Consider the following 17,938-nt stretch of genomic DNA (forward strand, 5'->3'; position numbering starts at 1 on the left):
CCTCTTGTGGTAATTTTGCTGTACTCTATATTCACCAAGAGTTCAAAAGAAATGAATTTTTTCTTTCCACTTAAGAGGCAGAGCAGTATTTTAACCATAAACTTCTGAACTTCCAAAAGCCGTACATAAACTTTCTGTCCTCCACTGTCCATATACTTTGCGCCTTCTCTTCAGTTCCTACCTCAGAAATTTAGTCTTTTCGTTGCTTTTTACAAAACATTCTCCTGTTAGCTTCCAATTACCATACCAATAGCATTTTTCTGAAAATTATTTTCTGTATTCAAATGCACAAAATAATTACAGAAAATCTTCATCATCATACATAGGCTTTAAATAAATAGAAATAACTCAAAAATGTATGGGGCTGAGCTTGGCATTTTTTCCCCAAGAGAATAGGTTATGCTAAGTCAGTTAATAGTCCAGAAATTTCAGAGACTAATAATATTAGACTAAATATTTTAAGTTTTTAGAAGTAATAAAAGTCTTTCCTCTAAAATAGTCTAACTCATATGCCATGGCCTGTCTTCTTTCCAACACAACAGAAATATTTCTTACTTCTTTTTTTTTTTTTTTGAGACGGAGTCTTACTCGCCACCCAGGCTAGAGTGCAGTGGCGTGAACTCGGCTCACTGCAACCTTTGCCTCGTGGGTTCAAGTGATTCTCCTGCCTCAGCCTCCCGAGTAGCTGGGACTACAGGCGCCCACCACCACACCCAGCTAATATTTCTTGTATTTTTAGTAGAGATGGGGTTTCACTATGTTAGCCAGAATGGTCTCGATCTCCTGACCTCGTGATCCGCCCGCCTTGGCGTCCCAAAGTCCTGGGAGTACAGGTGTGAGCCACTGCACCTGGCTAGTCTTTCTTCATTTTGTAGATCAGAAAACTGAGGGTATCAAAGAGGCTATGTGACTTTATTTAAAGCCGTTAATCTGTAGAAGTCAATGACAACTCAGGTTTCCAGACTGAGGCCAAGATGTTCCATCCTGCTGCTCAAATGCTCTTTCTAGTGCTGTGTCCTTCTTCCCCTATGCTACATAAATTGTGAGAACAAGAATTGGAAGATGCTTTCTTCAGTAATTGTTTGATGGCAATAATGTTTCTGTGGTTATTTGTACGTATCATCAAAACTAAAATGTTGTATTTCTAAGCATAACCTTACAACAATATATTTTGTTATTAAATAAGACCCAAATTTACAATTCAACACATGCTTCCTGAGTATTCTAGGAAACAAGGAAATGCCCAATCCTACAATTATGAATAGCAAATGCAACTGTATCAAATACACACAAAGAATGTTTATGAGATGTCTCAGAGAGAAAAATAGCTATAGTTAATCTTGACAGTCCTTTCTAAATCTTAGATTATTGAGAATGGGTTTTACCAGTGAATTCTACCATATATCCCAGAACACATTTTCATAATGACACTCATTATGAAAAGCAAGAACTAAGAGATTTTTTTGGGCTACCTGCTTGGTTTGGCCGTTGCCAGCTTGGTGACTTGATGACACCGGTGGATCCTACAGGCTTGAAGGCAGCTGCAGTTGTGAGGCTGGCTACTCCTGGTCTGCCGGAGGCTGGGCTGTCCAGGCTTTCGGGCATGCTCCGTGTGGAAGCTACTGAGGAAGTCAACTGTGGAGAAGGCTCCTGAGAGTTACTGTAAAGGAAATAAACATCTTTGGTGAAGCGGTAGCAACATAACTTAGCAACAATCCTTTCTTTTCAAAATCCATGAATCAATCAAAATCCATTGGTTAATTGATGTTTTAGAAAAGAAAATCTTTAAAGTCATGACTGAAGGACTGCCTCTCTTTAAAACAGAAAAAAAGAAAAGGGAGTCAGATTGCATTTGTTTTATGCTTTGAAAATTCTAAAAGGTCTACCACGAGAAATTAGACTATTGAAAATTTACACAATTAATCTTTTAAATGATAAAAGTTTCCCTGATACCTCACCCCTTCCCAGTTACGCTGCTTCTTCTTCTTCTTTTTTTTTTAGATACAGGGGTCTCACTATGTTCCTCAGGCTGGTCTTCAACTCCTGGCCTCAAGCAATCATCCCACTTCAGCCTCCCAAAGCACTGGGATTACAGGTGTGAGCCACCATGCCCAGGCCAGTTACTCCTTCTACTCACATACTCACTCGTTCATAAATATTTAAGCACCTATTATATGCCAAATGTTGGTTGTGCTATGCACTGGCCACAAAACAAGAAACAAGAAACAACATCCCTTGCCTAACAGAACATCCAATGTTATGCATTCATAATAAAGGGAAAAAAGAGACAAGACTGCCATTACCTTCTTTCAACCAGAGTTACCTGTTTAAACAGGAGGGCTTATCTATGCTAGTTCCAGTTTGGTTTTGAAGATCATATGGCCTTTATTACCAAGTCATTTGTTATTTATAATTATATATAACATCATTTCCAAAAAATAATAATTATAGGTAGCCTAAATTATAAAATATATGCTTTGGTATGATATAATATATAGCAGTGGTTATTTCTATCAAGTAAAGTATAACAATAATACTTAAAAGTAATACTTTCAGGCTGGGCGTGGTGGCTCACACCTATAATCCCAGCACTTTGTGAAGCCGGGTCTGGCAGATCACCTATCTCTACTAAAACTACAAAAATTAGCTAGGCATGGTGGTGGACGCCTGTAGTCCCAGCTACCTGGGAGGTTGAGGCAGGAGAACGGCTTGAACCTGGGAGGCGGAGGCTGCAGTGAGCTGAGATCGTGTCATTGACAGAGCGAAACTCCATCTCAAAACAAAACAAAAAAAACACAAAAAACAAACAAACAAAACCTTTCTACTACTTAACTTTTCAATGCTGGTTGCTTAAAAAATTCCATACACAGAAATTCAAATTATTTCAATACCTGAAATCAATAGCTGGAGGAACAGACTGATAAAGACAGGGTAATATATTAACAAATTCAGTAAAATACCCTTAATTAAGTAGAAATTATTTTAATAAAAATAAATTTCAAATTAAATATTGTCCATATTATCAAGTGAACAGTAGTTTATAATTTCCCCAGTAACTCTTAAATCTTATGTAAAACCTAACATAGTAAGCCCCAGACTGCCCATCCATAGAAGACTTAGTTGCAAAATTGGCCCTTGACTGGCATCTAGGAACTTAGCTGGTAAGCTGTGGCCAACAGTGACATAAAAGTTTCTCTAAATGCTGGCTGGGAGCGGTGGCTCACACCTGTAATCCCAGCACTTTGGGAGGCCAAGGCTGGAGGATCACGAGGTCAGGAGATTGAGACCATCCTGGCTAACACGGTGAAACCCCGTCTCTACTAAAAATACAAAAAAATTAGCTGGGTGTGGTGGTGGATGCCTGTAGTCCCAGCTACTAGGAGGCTGAGGCAGGAGAATCGCTTGAACCAGGGAGGCGGAACTTGCAGTGAGCCGAGGTCATGCCACTGCACTCCAGCCTGGGCAACAGAGTGAGACTCCATCTAAAAAAAAAAAAAAAAAGTTTCTCTAAATGCTAAGAGTAGCTCTCTGTGCCTTAACTGTTTGGATAAACAATACGGTTGATGTTGAACATCTGCTTTCCTTTTGAGAGTCTAGAATCTTGGTAGAAACTCACTACGAGGTGCCTATGTAATAAGCCCTTAAGAAACCTTGGGTATGTGGTCTCTACTGAGCTTCTATGGCAGCAACGCTTGGCATGTCTTGCCACACTTGCTGCTGGAGGAATTGTGCACTCCCTATGTGACTCTACTGGGAGAGGCCTCTTGGAAACTTGAGCCTCATTTCCTCCAGATTTGGTCCCATGCACCTTTTTCCTTTGCTGATCTTGCTTTGTATTCTTTTGCTATAATAAATTTTAGTCATGAGTGCAACTATACGCTGAGCCCTGTAAGTCCTTCTAGTGAAACAATAAACCTGGGAGTAGTCTTGGGGCACCTCTGACACTAAACAGTTTTGAAAAACTATACGAATGATTTTCTTGAAATATTGCTCCCTATTCTTGTTCTCTTAAATCAAGCGTCATAGAGCCATCAGCTTTTATTATTTTTGATCAGTTTAATTAAAAAAACGAAAACCTGCTTGATAATAAAACACGCTATATAATAAAAAACTTTAAGCACTTTAATAATCTTGATCATAAATAAAAAGTCAAAGACTGCCTCCCTCATGGGAATATTGAACACGATTATCAGTAAAGGCAACACAACAAAAAGCATTAATGGAATCAGGGTTCGAACATTATAGTATAGTGGTTATGAGCATCTTTTACAAATTATTTTACTTCTCTAAGCCTCAGTTACCTATACTTTAAGTGGGAGTAACATTTTGCTCATAAGATTTCTATGAGACTTAAATATGATAATTATGCATAAAGTCCAAGGCACAGAATATAACCTTAACATATGAAAAGGATAATTACCGTATTAAAAAATAAAAGTAAGCCTTATTTTCAACATTTTTACTCATCACAAATAAATGATTTTTGAAATACTTATATATAGGTCATTTTCATTCTAGGATTAAATTACTCTTGCAGATTTGATTTTTAAAACTAATTAATAATGTATATAATCATGGTTCTAAGAAAAAAAAATTATGACCAAGCAATGCTAGGAATTATCGATGAAACAAAAATATATAGTCTGGAAAGAACAAAACCCAATCCATCACCATTTAATGTGTAGTCATCTGAAAGAATTAAAATTTAATTCCAGGAGAGCTGCCAGACAAACTGACTTACAAAAGAGGAATTCAGTGTCAAGCTTAATATAGTTTGGGTGAAGGAACTGGTAATAGTAGCCCAGGTTATGAAAAAACCTAGAGAAGCATGACAGCCATCCTCTAATGTCTGACATGCAGATTCACTCTATGTGACTACATTGTTTGCCTAATTTCAAGGAGTGAAATCTACAGTGAGATGGATTTGCTTCAATAAAAGGTGCTTCCTAATATAAAAAATCTTCCAAAGGAAAAAAATCTGTGCCTAATGAGGCTTTCTGTGAGAGCCCTGTCACCAGAAGCTACTTAAGCAGAGGATGGAATGCTGCAGAACGAATTTAGCCATTTAGCCTGTGGGAGGCTCAGTTATGTTTCAGCATGACACACAAAGCCTTCTAAGATAAAACTACAATCTACCAGTCTAGATTGTATCACTATGCTATACAAACTATATTCTGGCCACCCCTACTGTCTGTCCACAATTCTACATTTTTTTTCCAGATTCTACATACGAAGTACATCTTCCTACTCTCTCTCTACACCCATCCACATCTTATCCATAATAATAATAGAAGTAAATATAATATGCATCATGCACTGTGTTCAAATTAACATATATTATTTTGTTTAATTATTCAAGCCTCCAGCAGTAGAGACACTCCTTTTAATTCTGGACATTTGTTACCTGCATGGCATATAATTTTACATTGATTTGTAATAGTTGTTTTAAAATTACTATTAATAGTCACTTCTTTATGCATCTTGTCTCCTCCTCTACATTATAAAGTACCTGAGGTTGGGGACTTTACTGTGACTGTAGGTAAATTATTTAAATTTGGCAAATTTCCTCACCTGTAAAATGGTATAAAAATACCACCTTTATCCCAAGGTTACCGTTAATAATTAAATAAGAGATGAGATAATACATACAAATTACTTAGCGCAGTACCCAGCACAGAGTATATGCTCAGGAAATAAAAGAGATTCTTACTTCTACATCCTGTAATATCTGGTTTGGTGATAATAAAATTAGCTATAAGTACATTTACTAAACAAGCATCCTTCATCTGCACTCAGAAATTTGCTTCTTGGATGTACTGTGGATCATTTGGGGGCAGGGTATTGACCCCAGACAAAATCTTGCTTCCTCAGTTCAGTTTTAAAAACACACAATACTTCTTAAAGTTCCCACAGGGTAAGTATCATACAAGCTAAATAAATTTCAGTTTTTGATATCTTTTGCACAGAGGTTTGTATACATTCTCTTTCAGAGGCCTAAGATGTTTAAATCTTAAACAGTACTTTAGTTACAAAGGGCTTGGAGTAGACTATAAAGAATTCATAGAAATCTAAGTTATTACTAAGGCAGTTTTTCCATTTATGCTTAAATCCAGAATTGATCTGAAGTTCAATTTCCTCTGAGGACAGAATTTAATTGAACCATTTAATGTTGTAATGGAAGACTATTAGGGTTTATCTAGACAATCACATATCTGAATATATGATGCCCAATCCTCTAAAAACCAAACATTTTTCCCCTAATTTTAACGATTAGCTACTATTTAAAGAGAACACATAAACATGTGGTATTGGCTGGCACAGTAGTTCATGCCTGTAATCCTAGCACTTTAGGAGGCCAAGGCAGAAGGATTGCTTGAGCCCAGGAGTTCGAGACCAGCCTGGGCAACACAGCAAGACCTCGTCTCTGTAAAAAAACAAACATTGTACTAAAGATGAAAGGATTGGCTGGGCGCATTGGCTCCTGCCTGTAATCCTAGCACTTTGGGAGGCTGAGGTGGGTGGATCACGAGGTCAAGAGATGGAGAGCATCCTGGACAATATGGTGAAACCCCATCTCTACTAAAAATACAAAAATTAGCTGGGCATGGTGGCGCATGCCTGAAGTCCCAGCTATTTGGGAGGCTGAGGCAGGAGAATCACTTGAACCCGGAGGTTGCAGTGAGCTGAGATCGCGCCACTGCTCTCCAGCCGGGTGAAAGAGCAAGACTCCATCTCAAAAAAAAAAAAAAAAAAAAAAGAAAGGATTAAAAGTCACTGGCCATATTATTTTATATGTGGGAATAAAATATTATCAATAATCACTAGCAACACATTTCTAAAATTAATGATTAATGTATTAATATAGTACGGCATTGTTACTTAGATTGCTATTTTATTTCTGAACTCATGATTCAAATGTTTTTTCTGAATCTAAATAGTTTAAGGTGTACCTAAATCCTAAATAAAATTTAAATGTTTTCTAAATAATTCTAATGAGGAAATTGGTGTAAGTCCATAAATACCCTGGGCTGATACCACAGATACTGATATTAAAATATGGTTATTTTAACTAATCTGCCAAATAAACAAGGACTGAAATGAAATAATAAATTGATATGACTTCTATCTTAAGAATACCAAGATTTTTGTTTCATTTTTTCAAAAACTGAAAATAGAGACAAATACACTAATAGAGCAAAAGTTTATTTTCAAGATGGAGCTAATGAGGAAAAAGAAAAGGAAGAAAAGCTAACTCTCAGTGTCAGCAACCTGATTTATCTTGAGTTTACATTCCTTTCCCACATTTGTTTAACTATTACAACAAATAAAGCTCAGATACAGATTAAGAACACTTGGGAATTTTAAGTCTATTTTCAAAAGAAAAACTCTGCTTGAAGAATACTTTTGAGAGTAACTTATTCTAATTACATGTTTACATTTTAAAGAAGACAACTGTACATCACAGGTTTAATTATCGATGTTTAAGTTAAACAGTTTTTGGCTAAAGTCTTACCAAAAAATGGTATACTAATATACAGATTCTGAAATGGCAGGAAAGGAGTATTTCTGGAAAGGCCTTAGTTACGAGCAATTGTTTATTTTATAGAATTCCTCTGTCAGGACTCCTTTAAAGGACCTGGACATGTAGAGAGAGTAACGAGTGTCCTTCCTTCCAGAATTCCATATTTAGAAGAAAATTTTTAATATTTTCCTAAGCAAAATTCTTTAACTTAGAGTTTGTAAACCAAAATTTAAAATATGATGTACTAACATATATTATAATGGAAATATATTTTAATGGAAAAATATATTTTAATGGAAAAAATAAATTTGGTATTATACTATATTTATACTTTTAAAGATTACTATCACACAAAAGTAAAAATCAAGATAAAATGTCTCTGACACATTTTATGATTACTCTCATACAAGATAAAATGTATCTGGTCTTTTGGGTACCCCTCTCACTAAGTTAGCAAGGGTCTCCTCAGGAAACCCCAGAATGCCAACTAGACTATCTTTTTAGAAACCATTTCCCTCTCTCAATATCAAACTATATTTTGTCTGTGTCCTACTGTTAATAAGCAATGGTGATGACTACTAATACTTGCTCTAGAGGTGGGGCCACAGATAGCACAGTCAGTCCATAAATGCATGCACACTTTTGCATGTATATGCACACAGGTACTTTTCTGGAGAGAGGATCTATAGCTTTTACCAGGTTCTAAAAATGTGGTATAAGTGTACTCAAGTACTCAAAGCGTACTCTAAGCAACGTCAGTAACCTGCCTCTGTACAATCTCAGCCCTGACAATGAAAGACTTCTGCTCCCTGAACACTTACAATTCTGCAAATATATAATTTCAGGTGCTGTCTTAGAGAAAAATGTACTATCATCTTTCTCCCTTGTTTAAACACCTCCCTTAAAAGTTACCCAGAATAAACATATGTATATTTTGTTGTTGTTGTTTTGAGACAGAGTCTTGCCCTGTCGCCCAGGCTGGAGTGCAATGGCACGATTTCGGTTCACTGCAACCTCTGCCTCCTGGGTTCAAGTGATTCTCCTGCCTCAGTCTCCGAGTAGCTGGGATTACAGGCACCCACCTCCACACCCAGCTAATTTTTTGTATCTTTAGTAGAGACAGGGTTTCACCATGTTGGCCAGGCTGGTCTCGAACTCCTGACCTCGTGATCCGTCCGCCTCGGCCTCCCAAAGTGCTGGGATTACAGGTATGAGCCACTGCACCTGGCCCAGGTAAATATATTGAAAAATCTCTATAACAGTGGTTAGAATACAAACATCTAATCAATATCAGTTATATCAGTTATATAGCCTAGTTATATCAGGTTTTCACTAAGTATGTTGTATACTTTGCCACTGATTTTATGTTCTGTCGAAAATCATTGTATACAGTTATTTCACTGAGTTTATATCTTTAGTAAACACTTGTGATATTTTTATTTTTATATTATGCCTAAAAATTTCTGGCTTAATCCTTAAGCTTAATAGAAAAATCTATTTTGGTGTTTAGCATTTCCCAAATAGTGGAAATTAAGTTGCTTTTCCAAGCAAAACCTTCATATTTAAGAACTAGAATATGTAGTCAATCAAAATTGATCATTATTATTTTTCGTTTTTCCAAAAGGTATGTCTTACTAAACATTTGAAGATTCTAATACAGCTATATCTATGCAATAAAAGACAGAAATTCTACTGCAATTTAAATACTTGTACAATTACGTGGAATTGCACACCAAACATCAAGTATGCTAAGGAAAGATGTCACAAAAGGTTAAAAGGTGAGTTAATAATCATAGGACATACTGTGCTTGTGCATTAGCATGGCATTGACATTACAGTTAATTCAAAATTGGGCGCAAATCCCTAGAGCTCTAGCATGTTGTCACCCGGCCTGTTAATACAGTGGTGACGTGTTAGAGAAAGCAGTATCCTTAAGAGCAAACCACCACTTGCCATATCTGCTCCCACAGTACCTTGTTTTCTTAACATGGATAGAGCCAGTTGATTTCCTTGAGGACTGCAGATAGGAAAAAGCTAAAGGCTTGGAGACAGGACTGATGCAAAGTGCATCCAAGAGCGAGTGATATCTTTCAGGAGTGTAGAGCCTGGTAAGCATTTAGAAAGAGTTTTAAGTCAAAAATCGCACTACCAATAGACGACAGTAGTTTTTAAGGTCTGTGATTTGAAACATTTCCTTTATGAGAAAGAGGGTGGGGAGAGAGAGGAGGACGGAGGGGAAGCACAAAGCAGCAAAGGAGGATAAAAGAAGCACCAAGAGTTTATTCTATCGCTTTACTCATTAATATAACATTGATTAGATTTTCACCAAAATGGTCACAGCCATCATTTAGAAAGCATTTGAAGCTCTAAAGACTATAGAAATTATCTAAAACCCCCAAACCACGAAAATAAAACCAATTTATTTCTTTTTGGGAAAGGATGCAATTTTATTTTTTTAGGGGACAGTAGTCTTCAGATCACCCTTTAAAGGTCGTGGGAGAAGATAAAATCAATAGAAACTTAAAATACTCATTAATACTTTATTGTTTCAAATATAAAACCTGAAAATCGTAAAAATCCAAGTGCCAATAAGCACACAACATGTAATAATCCACGCAACTGAGAAATACCATACATAAATAGCAGCAATGGAGAGATTAAAAGGTGATTTTTAAGAAATAAACAGTAACAAATACTGTGAGATTCATCCACAACCTAAAATATCCACTACACAATTAAGAGCTCACAATAGAGCTATGATTGCTTCAAACAGATATGTTTTCTTTGAGGTGAATTGTAAGACAATGAAGAGCACTGAGATTGCATCAGACAGACGCTGCACGTGTAGTTCTACCTGGTTTTTGCAGCAATAACAGCAGACACAGTAGCAGCTGCACTGCTCAGAACTGCAGCACTGTATCTAGCAGGAGAAGAGAAGGTAGAAAAGTTTCGAAAACCTTCGAAAGAATCTTCCACATTTCCTGTGGAGCTGCTTAAACTGACAGGTAGGGAAAGAAAAACAGGAGAGGAACAAAAAGGAAAGTGAGAAAGGGTAGCATAATAAATACAAGAGAGTAACCATTCCATATTAATATCTAGGCATTATAAAAGTGTGAAGTGTCAGAAGTGTAATAGGAGTTCAGGTCATTTAGTTACTGCTGCTATGATTTCTCTCAGAAGATAAAAGCTGATGTACAATCCTCCATAAAGCTGATTTTGACATACAAATACTTTTGAATGTATTTAAGTTCACTAACTGTATTCCTATTTAAAATTACCTTGTATCACACATTTGAAGACTGACTTGCCAACAACTTAGCAGAAAATAAATCTAAACATGAAGTTTGAATTTCTATAAGCATAGAAAGAAGAAAAATTGTTTTTTCCCAAAAAGCCTCTATATAACGAGCTTTATGTTAGAGACGATATACACTGACAACATGACATTTTAATAAGGCTTATGTTTTCAGGAGAAGCAGGTACAACTGACTGCTTATTGAGAAGCAGCAATATGTATTAACATGAAAAGAGATAATTGTTTAAAATATTGAGAGTAAAGCTATTTAAGGAGGGAAAGGACCTTTGCAAAAATAAACAGATGTTCCAGTGAATATGATCAAAACATCACCTTTTTTGCTGAGTTTCATATTTCTATTTTCAGTTAGTTCTGTAAGCATTTTTAAATGCAGGCATAGCATTTTATCTTCAGAACTAATAAGTATTTATTACTTAAAATAATAATTCTCCCTTGGCCTTTCAGAAAAGATCAAATGCCTAGACAGGAATGAATATCCTATCATTACGACTGTAATGATTTTCAAATTGGTTATTAAGTAAAATAAAAAGAGTCTAAAATGCATAGTGTGAAACTTGTAGTCTCTCTTCTTCATTATAGGTGCAAGTTATCAATGAGCATCATCACTACAGTATGACCACTTTTTTCAATGGCCACCTCCAACACAAAGTAATTACGTAGCAAACTCAACCTCTGGTTAAAGTGAGCTTAGATGTCTGAAACTATGAGGGTTGACATAAGTCTCTTTTTCCTATCACAAGAATTTGATAAGTCATTCTTCCAAGTTCTATAGGCTATAACTTTACAAAAACCATTAGAAAAAAAATTAATAGTTGCAAGCTATGTTTTCAAAATGACACAGAATTAAGTAATTTTTTTGATCTATCTAAGTCTATCCATTAAACTAAACTGTATGGCTAAGTTTTGACAACTGTCGTGAATGGTTAGAAAAGAAAACGTCAGGGGCTGGAAAGAGAAAAGAAAGATGCTATCAATGGCAGAGCAGGGTAGGTAGCATGAATGTCAAAGGGAAGAATAAAGTTATCATGTGATTCCACTTCTGAGTTTCTGAATTACTCTGCATCTTTGAGACAATGGTTACTATTTGGAGACGTAGTGGTGAATAATAAGAATTAGAAAATCTAATTAGAAATTAGAAAATTTTAGTCTATTAAAAATCACTTAAAAAAATAATTCAGCTAATTTATTCTGCTCCAGGAAGGAAACAGTAATGAACTTCTTTCATCATAGTGTATCACAAATAATAGAAAAGGATTTAGTATCAGCAGAATCTAGTGATATCTCATAAGCAGTTACTTATCTGAATATCTTAAGAAAATGGCTGGGCACCTGGTAACATATTGTGTATGATCTTTACCTGTCTTTGAGGCAAATGCTCTAATTCAGAAAAGGAGACTTATGACAAAGCCAGCAAGTTAACTTTTCCAATCACAAAGTGAATAAATAAAAGAGATTTCTTGATTCTATATTAGAAGTTATAAACTAAACCAAAATAAAAATACAAAAGCAGTGAGAAGTGCTGTTTTGAGGCTGAGTGCTAAACTTTCTCGTCTATATGTTAATGATGTCAGTTCTGTAATCGACAATCATCTTTTCTTTTTCAAACAGTTTAGTATACTTAAATTCACTACCAGTTTTGAAATTTAGAAACAAGAAGGAAAAGTCTACCTAGAATAAGTAGTTGCTACTTTAGAAAGTATGGCCACTTGGCTACCAATGGTTAACACCTGAGGAGTTGCAGGTGGGTGAGGTCCACTCTTAGGCAGGTCTCCCAGAGAACTGTCAAACCTAAGTTTTCAGAAGTAAAATATATAAGGCAAAGGAAATAGTAATGAAAAGTACAAAAGACATTTATCATCTATACCATCTTTTAAATGTCTATTAGTTCAATTTTGGGAACACTATTTGTTTTTTTTTTTTTTACTTCACATCTACAAATGGTTAAAACAAAAACCAACAGTTCTGCCACCACAAAATATGGGCTGTTTTCCCCCAAATTCTTTAACATGACTACTTCTATGTAATAAAATATTATGCTTACAGGCGAAAAGAAAGTGGAAATTCCCATTCACTGACTATGTATTTTGAATGCTTTAAAAAAACTTAGGCTCCAAGAAGTTAATTAAGTTGCCCAATACCATACATCTAGTAAGGGTCAGGTGGAATTTGGACCAGGTCTGCCTGTACTATTTCCACTATATAATGTTTTCCAGCACATTGTGAGGCAGCTGCCTAAAAGTGTCCTATAAGAAAGCAACCAAAAAGTTCACATCAGAATGTTGTGTTTGTAGATCTGAAGTTATATGGATGTTGTTTGTCTTGATGTAAACAAACTATTTTATCTGCTCGTACAACAGATGGTGGCATGCAATCGCAGGGCTTTGTTTTGAGTATTCTTTACTTTGATTTTTTGTTATCTGTACTATTTTTTATTTAGAATGCCAGAATTAAATTTTAGAAGAACTATTGCCAGGTAAAGAAAAAATGAAAAACTCAATGTTAAGTTCAATAAAAAGAAAGCATCAAGTATAAAGCTTTGGGAAGAAAAATAAAACAGGAAAAATACAAAATTAGCCATTAAAAAAAAAAAAACAGTCTGCGGATAAAAAAATAGAATGGTCAGTCATTTTACACTGATTTTCAAATGAATTAAAAAATAGAAAAGGAGAGGTTCTATTCCTGTTTTTTATTCCACATTAGTCATACCTTTACCAGAGTGTTGAAAAAATGTAGACAGTTGAAGAAAAATGTTATGATAGAACTAAAACATTATTTAAGAGATAGAGCAGAAAGGTTAAGAGAATAAGAAACATAAGAACCATAACATGGGTCAGCAAACCATGGCATGCTGGCCAAATTCAGGCCCTGCCTGTCTTTGTATGGCCTAAGAATAGTTTTCATATTTTTAAATGGTTAATGGTTAAGAAAATCAAAATAATAATATGATGACACACAAAAATTATATAAAATTCAAATTTCAGCATCCATAAATAAGGTTTTATTGAAACTTTACTGGAACACAGCCAGGTTCATTCTTCATATGTCTATGGCTACTTTCATATGATATGAGAACTGACCAATTGTGACAGACCATATGGCCTGAAAAATCCAGTACATTTCCTATCTGGACCTTTACAGAAAAAAATTTGCGACCCCTGTCCTAGAAAATAACTTCTCCACATAGCTACCAGAGTGAACTCTGAAAAATACAAATGTGATCATGTCTGTTGCTTAGTCTAGCCCTGCTCTAAGTGATCCTGGGCTACCTGTTCTTCAGTATTATGTCATGAAGCTTGTCCACTCTCTTTGGCTTGCTCCAGTCCACTGGGCCTTCCTTTCTTTTTGAAAAAGGCCCTGCTTCTTTCCCCCTCCTGGCCTCTGCACAGTCTCCTACTCCTCACTGTCTACAGCCCTCGCTCTACCACACCTTCACTGGGATAACTCCTAAGCATCCTCCTGGCCTCAGTTTAAACGTCACCTCCTCCCAGAAGCCTCCCTGATTCCCCAAGCCACCTTAGCTGCCCCTGTCATGTGCTGTCATAGCAGTCTGTACTTTTTACTCATAGAATTTGTTATTATTATACAATTTGTGTCGTTATTTAAATCCAGACAATCTCAGTAGATTAGAAGTTCCCTGACATCAATAGTTACTATTATACATGAAGTGTAACAAAATGCTTACCATAAGGTTAACAAATATTTGTGAATAAAAGCTTGAAATTTATTTTTTCCCAATAATGAATTCACAATATTTGTATATTGAAACACATTTGTACCTTCTAAAGACTGTGTCACAATTCTGACTAAACAGATTTTTGCATAAGTGGACACATGATAACTTCAAAGGAATGGATAGTGTTCCAAAAATACCTTTAAAGAAATGTCCTTTATGATATTAAAATATTACAAATATTTCAGGAAAAAAGAAAATATGCGTATGAATTATTATCAATATCTACATATTACCACAGGACAGATTAAAAAGAAAAAAAGAAAAAGGATTTGGAGAAGTTGAGTCTTCCAACATCTCCATGAAATATGCTGACTGGAAAAAGCTGAGTGCCATTTGAGAATAAATTTCACATAAATCATGAAACACCTTTGGAGATGATCTCCATGCTTCCAAGCAAATGCACTTGGGAGGTTTCCCATGTGTTACACATATTGATTATCTCTTCGTTGCTTAGCCAAACTCTTAAAACCTGACTTAAGACAAAATCTTAAACTACCTTATTTACTATGGAACAAATATCAGTGTCCGTTCTCACTCTGACATTCCCCAATGTTTACTCCTTTTAGGTTGGAAGAAGCTCTGATTAACAGCATATCTGCAGCAGCCAAATTTTTGGCCTTGTCTTGCTTAAATGAGTTTTCATTTCTCACCACAGAGAGGTATGAAGACTTTCTCTTTCCCAGATAAAGTCTTTCCCTTTTGGCTTGCTTTTCTCAGGATACAAGAACAAAAAGCTATTGATGCAATGTGTCTTTTTCTGCACAATCTCTGCACTTGTTCAATAAGGACCCTTGTGAACAATCTGTCCAGCAAATCAGGTGTGAGTTGTCCATCTACTAATTTACCATCCTTACCATCCTGTAGGACCAGTAAGAAGAATTCTTTTTCTATACCCTAGTCCTGACAACTGCCCAATAGCAACATTCTTATGCTGTGTACTCCATCTCCTCCCTTAATCTCAGTGGCCTCAATTATTCCATCTCTCCTCCTCTACTGGATGCTTTGAGTCCTCTTTTAAAATGCTGTAGTTTCTCTTAAAAACAACAGACTATCTTTACCTTCTATTTTCCTATTCCCCTTACCAGCCAGACTCTGAAATAACAGTACACTCACTTGACTGTCAGTCTTCAGTCATCTCAACTAGACTCCAATCCCCAACACTCTATGAAACTGCATCTTGCTAAGGTCACTGATGACCTTTTTGTGGCTAAATTCAATGGACAATGTGCATTCCTCATTTTAAAAACTGTGGTAAAAAATACATAACATGAAACTTACTATCTTAACCATTTTCAATTGCACAGTCAGTAGTGTGAGGTATGTTCACATTATTGTGGAAGAGATCTCCAAAAGTTTTTCATCTTGCATATTCGAAACTCTATACCCATTGAACAACTACCCCTACATTTTCCACCTAGCCCGTGGTAACCACCACCATTCTACTGTTTCTATGAAGATGACTACTTTATTTTAATTCTTTTTTGGAGACAAGAGTCGCACTCTGTCACCCAGGCTGGAGTACAGTGGCGCGATTCCGGCTCACTGCAACCTCCACCTCCCTGGTTCAAAGGATTCTCCTGCCTCAGCCTCCCAAGTAGCTGGGATTACAGGCACGTGCCACCACGCCTGGTTAATTTTTGTATTTTTAGTAGAGACGGGGTTTCTCCATGTTAGTCAGGCTGGTCTCAAAGTCCCAACCTCCCAAAGTGCTGGGATTACAGGCGTGAGCCACCGCACCTGGCCCAAAGATGACTACATTAGATACTTCCTATCAGTGGAATCATACAGTATTTGTCGTTTTGTGTGCATTCCTCATTTTACTTAGTGTCTGGCTCAACTGACTACTGCTTCTCTTTTCCTGTCATCTGTGCCTCAACCCTATTCACCTGCCTGTTTTTATTATTCTTTCACTGGCTATTCCGTTTCCTGAGAGTTCTCTGTCCTAGGCTTTATTTCACTGTACTCTTAGTGACATTACTCTCTCCTGTAGCTTCAATACCACCTAATGTCCAGATTTATATCTAGCCCAGCTCTCCCCTATGAGCAGTAGCCCATATTTTGAATTGCCCTTTAGTTATTAGTACCTCTAATATCTCTCTATCTCAAATCATCTTTCACCATGTCCCAGTGACTCTACTTCCAAATTTATATTTTTAATCCATCGGTGGTGTGACGGGTCCCCTACCAGGTTACTTAAGGGTATTATATTCAATGCTTGAACCTTGAGGGCCAGGCAGTTAGCTACGGCCATGGTGCCTAGCCAAGGAGCAGGTGTCCCTGAGAACCCAAACATCCTGAGGCATGGCTGGGAATATACCAAGGAAAACAGTCCTATTATATGCACACACGCACATGTGTGGGCGTACACACACACACACACACACACGGCGTACACACAAACACACACATACACACACATGGCAAAGAGCCAGAAAATTAGCTTAAAAGCAGCCTAGAGATGGGAGGTGCTGTGGGTCTCTTGGAGCCATACTGCTGCTGTCTAGTAGTGACCTGTATGTAAGTCCTCATAAACTCATCTACTCATCAAGCTGGACTTGTCTGAGTCATTCTTTAGTCTCTTGGCAACTTCCCAGTTTTCCCAGTTTGCAGGGGTTGGGGGGGGCATTATAGTCCCAAGTTTTTCTCATTACACCATCCATCTATCCCACTTCTCTGCTACCACCCTTTCTCATCTAGACTATGATAAGCACTAACTTATACTAGTGATTTAAGAACTGTCTAACTGCTCTCTTGCTTCCTCTCTTGCCAAATCCTGTCCCATCCAGCCCCTGTGTTTTCTGGCATGGTTTAGTATAGCCCACATGCCTTAAGAAAAAACAAAACACATTTTATCAAATCATTCTTTTGATTAAAACCTTGCAATGAATTCCTACCGCAGTTAGGATAATACCCAAAATGCTTAACATGCTCTACAAATCCCCAAATGACCTGTTATGATCAACCTCTCAAGTACCTTTCCACATCAATTTTCCCTTTGTTCACTGAACTCCAGTCACATTAGACTACCTGTTCAATGTCTTGAACAAACTAAGTTCTTCCATAATTCAGGCTCTTGGTCATTAATGATAATTTATAATAATAAAAGCATATATTTTTTCATCACTTAATATGTATCATCATATTTAATCCTTCCCAATAATCTTACAACGCTGGTATTAAAATTATCCTTGGTAATATGCTAAAGTCAGTAGTTTGGTATATGGTGGAGCTACTGTACTAGCACCCATGGTTAGAATAACTTCAGTGGAATGAGGAGAACAGAAACCAGGCTGCAGGGGCCTGGCACGGTGGCTCACATCTATAATCCCAGCACTTTGGGAGGCCAAGGCAGGTGGATCACCTGAGG

General features: G+C 36.6%; 1 protein-coding gene across 17 annotated transcripts in view; it reads right to left on the reverse strand.

The window, feature by feature from the left end:
- Nucleotides 1-17,938, reverse strand: part of LOC105479611 (PDZ and LIM domain 5) — a 217,707-nt gene that overhangs the window by 45,529 nt on the left and 154,240 nt on the right. For 10 of the 17 annotated variants that reach the window (XM_071093301.1, XM_011737639.3, XM_011737638.3 and 7 more), the window contains 4 exons: nt 12,507-12,626; nt 10,377-10,520; nt 9,496-9,627; nt 1,473-1,660 (listed from right to left, as the gene is read on the reverse strand). In XM_071093301.1, coding sequence (XP_070949402.1) covers nt 1,473-1,660; nt 9,496-9,627; nt 10,377-10,520; nt 12,507-12,626 — 584 coding nt within the window. The remainder of the gene's footprint in view (nt 1-1,472; nt 1,661-9,495; nt 9,628-10,376; nt 10,521-12,506; nt 12,627-17,938) is intronic. The other 7 variants (XM_011737652.3, XM_011737651.3, XM_011737650.3 and 4 more) reach the window with 2 other exon arrangements.

Source organism: Macaca nemestrina, chromosome 3 (assembly GCF_043159975.1).
Source record: "Macaca nemestrina isolate mMacNem1 chromosome 3, mMacNem.hap1, whole genome shotgun sequence".
In the NCBI taxonomy this organism is placed as follows: domain Eukaryota; kingdom Metazoa; phylum Chordata; class Mammalia; order Primates; family Cercopithecidae; genus Macaca; species Macaca nemestrina.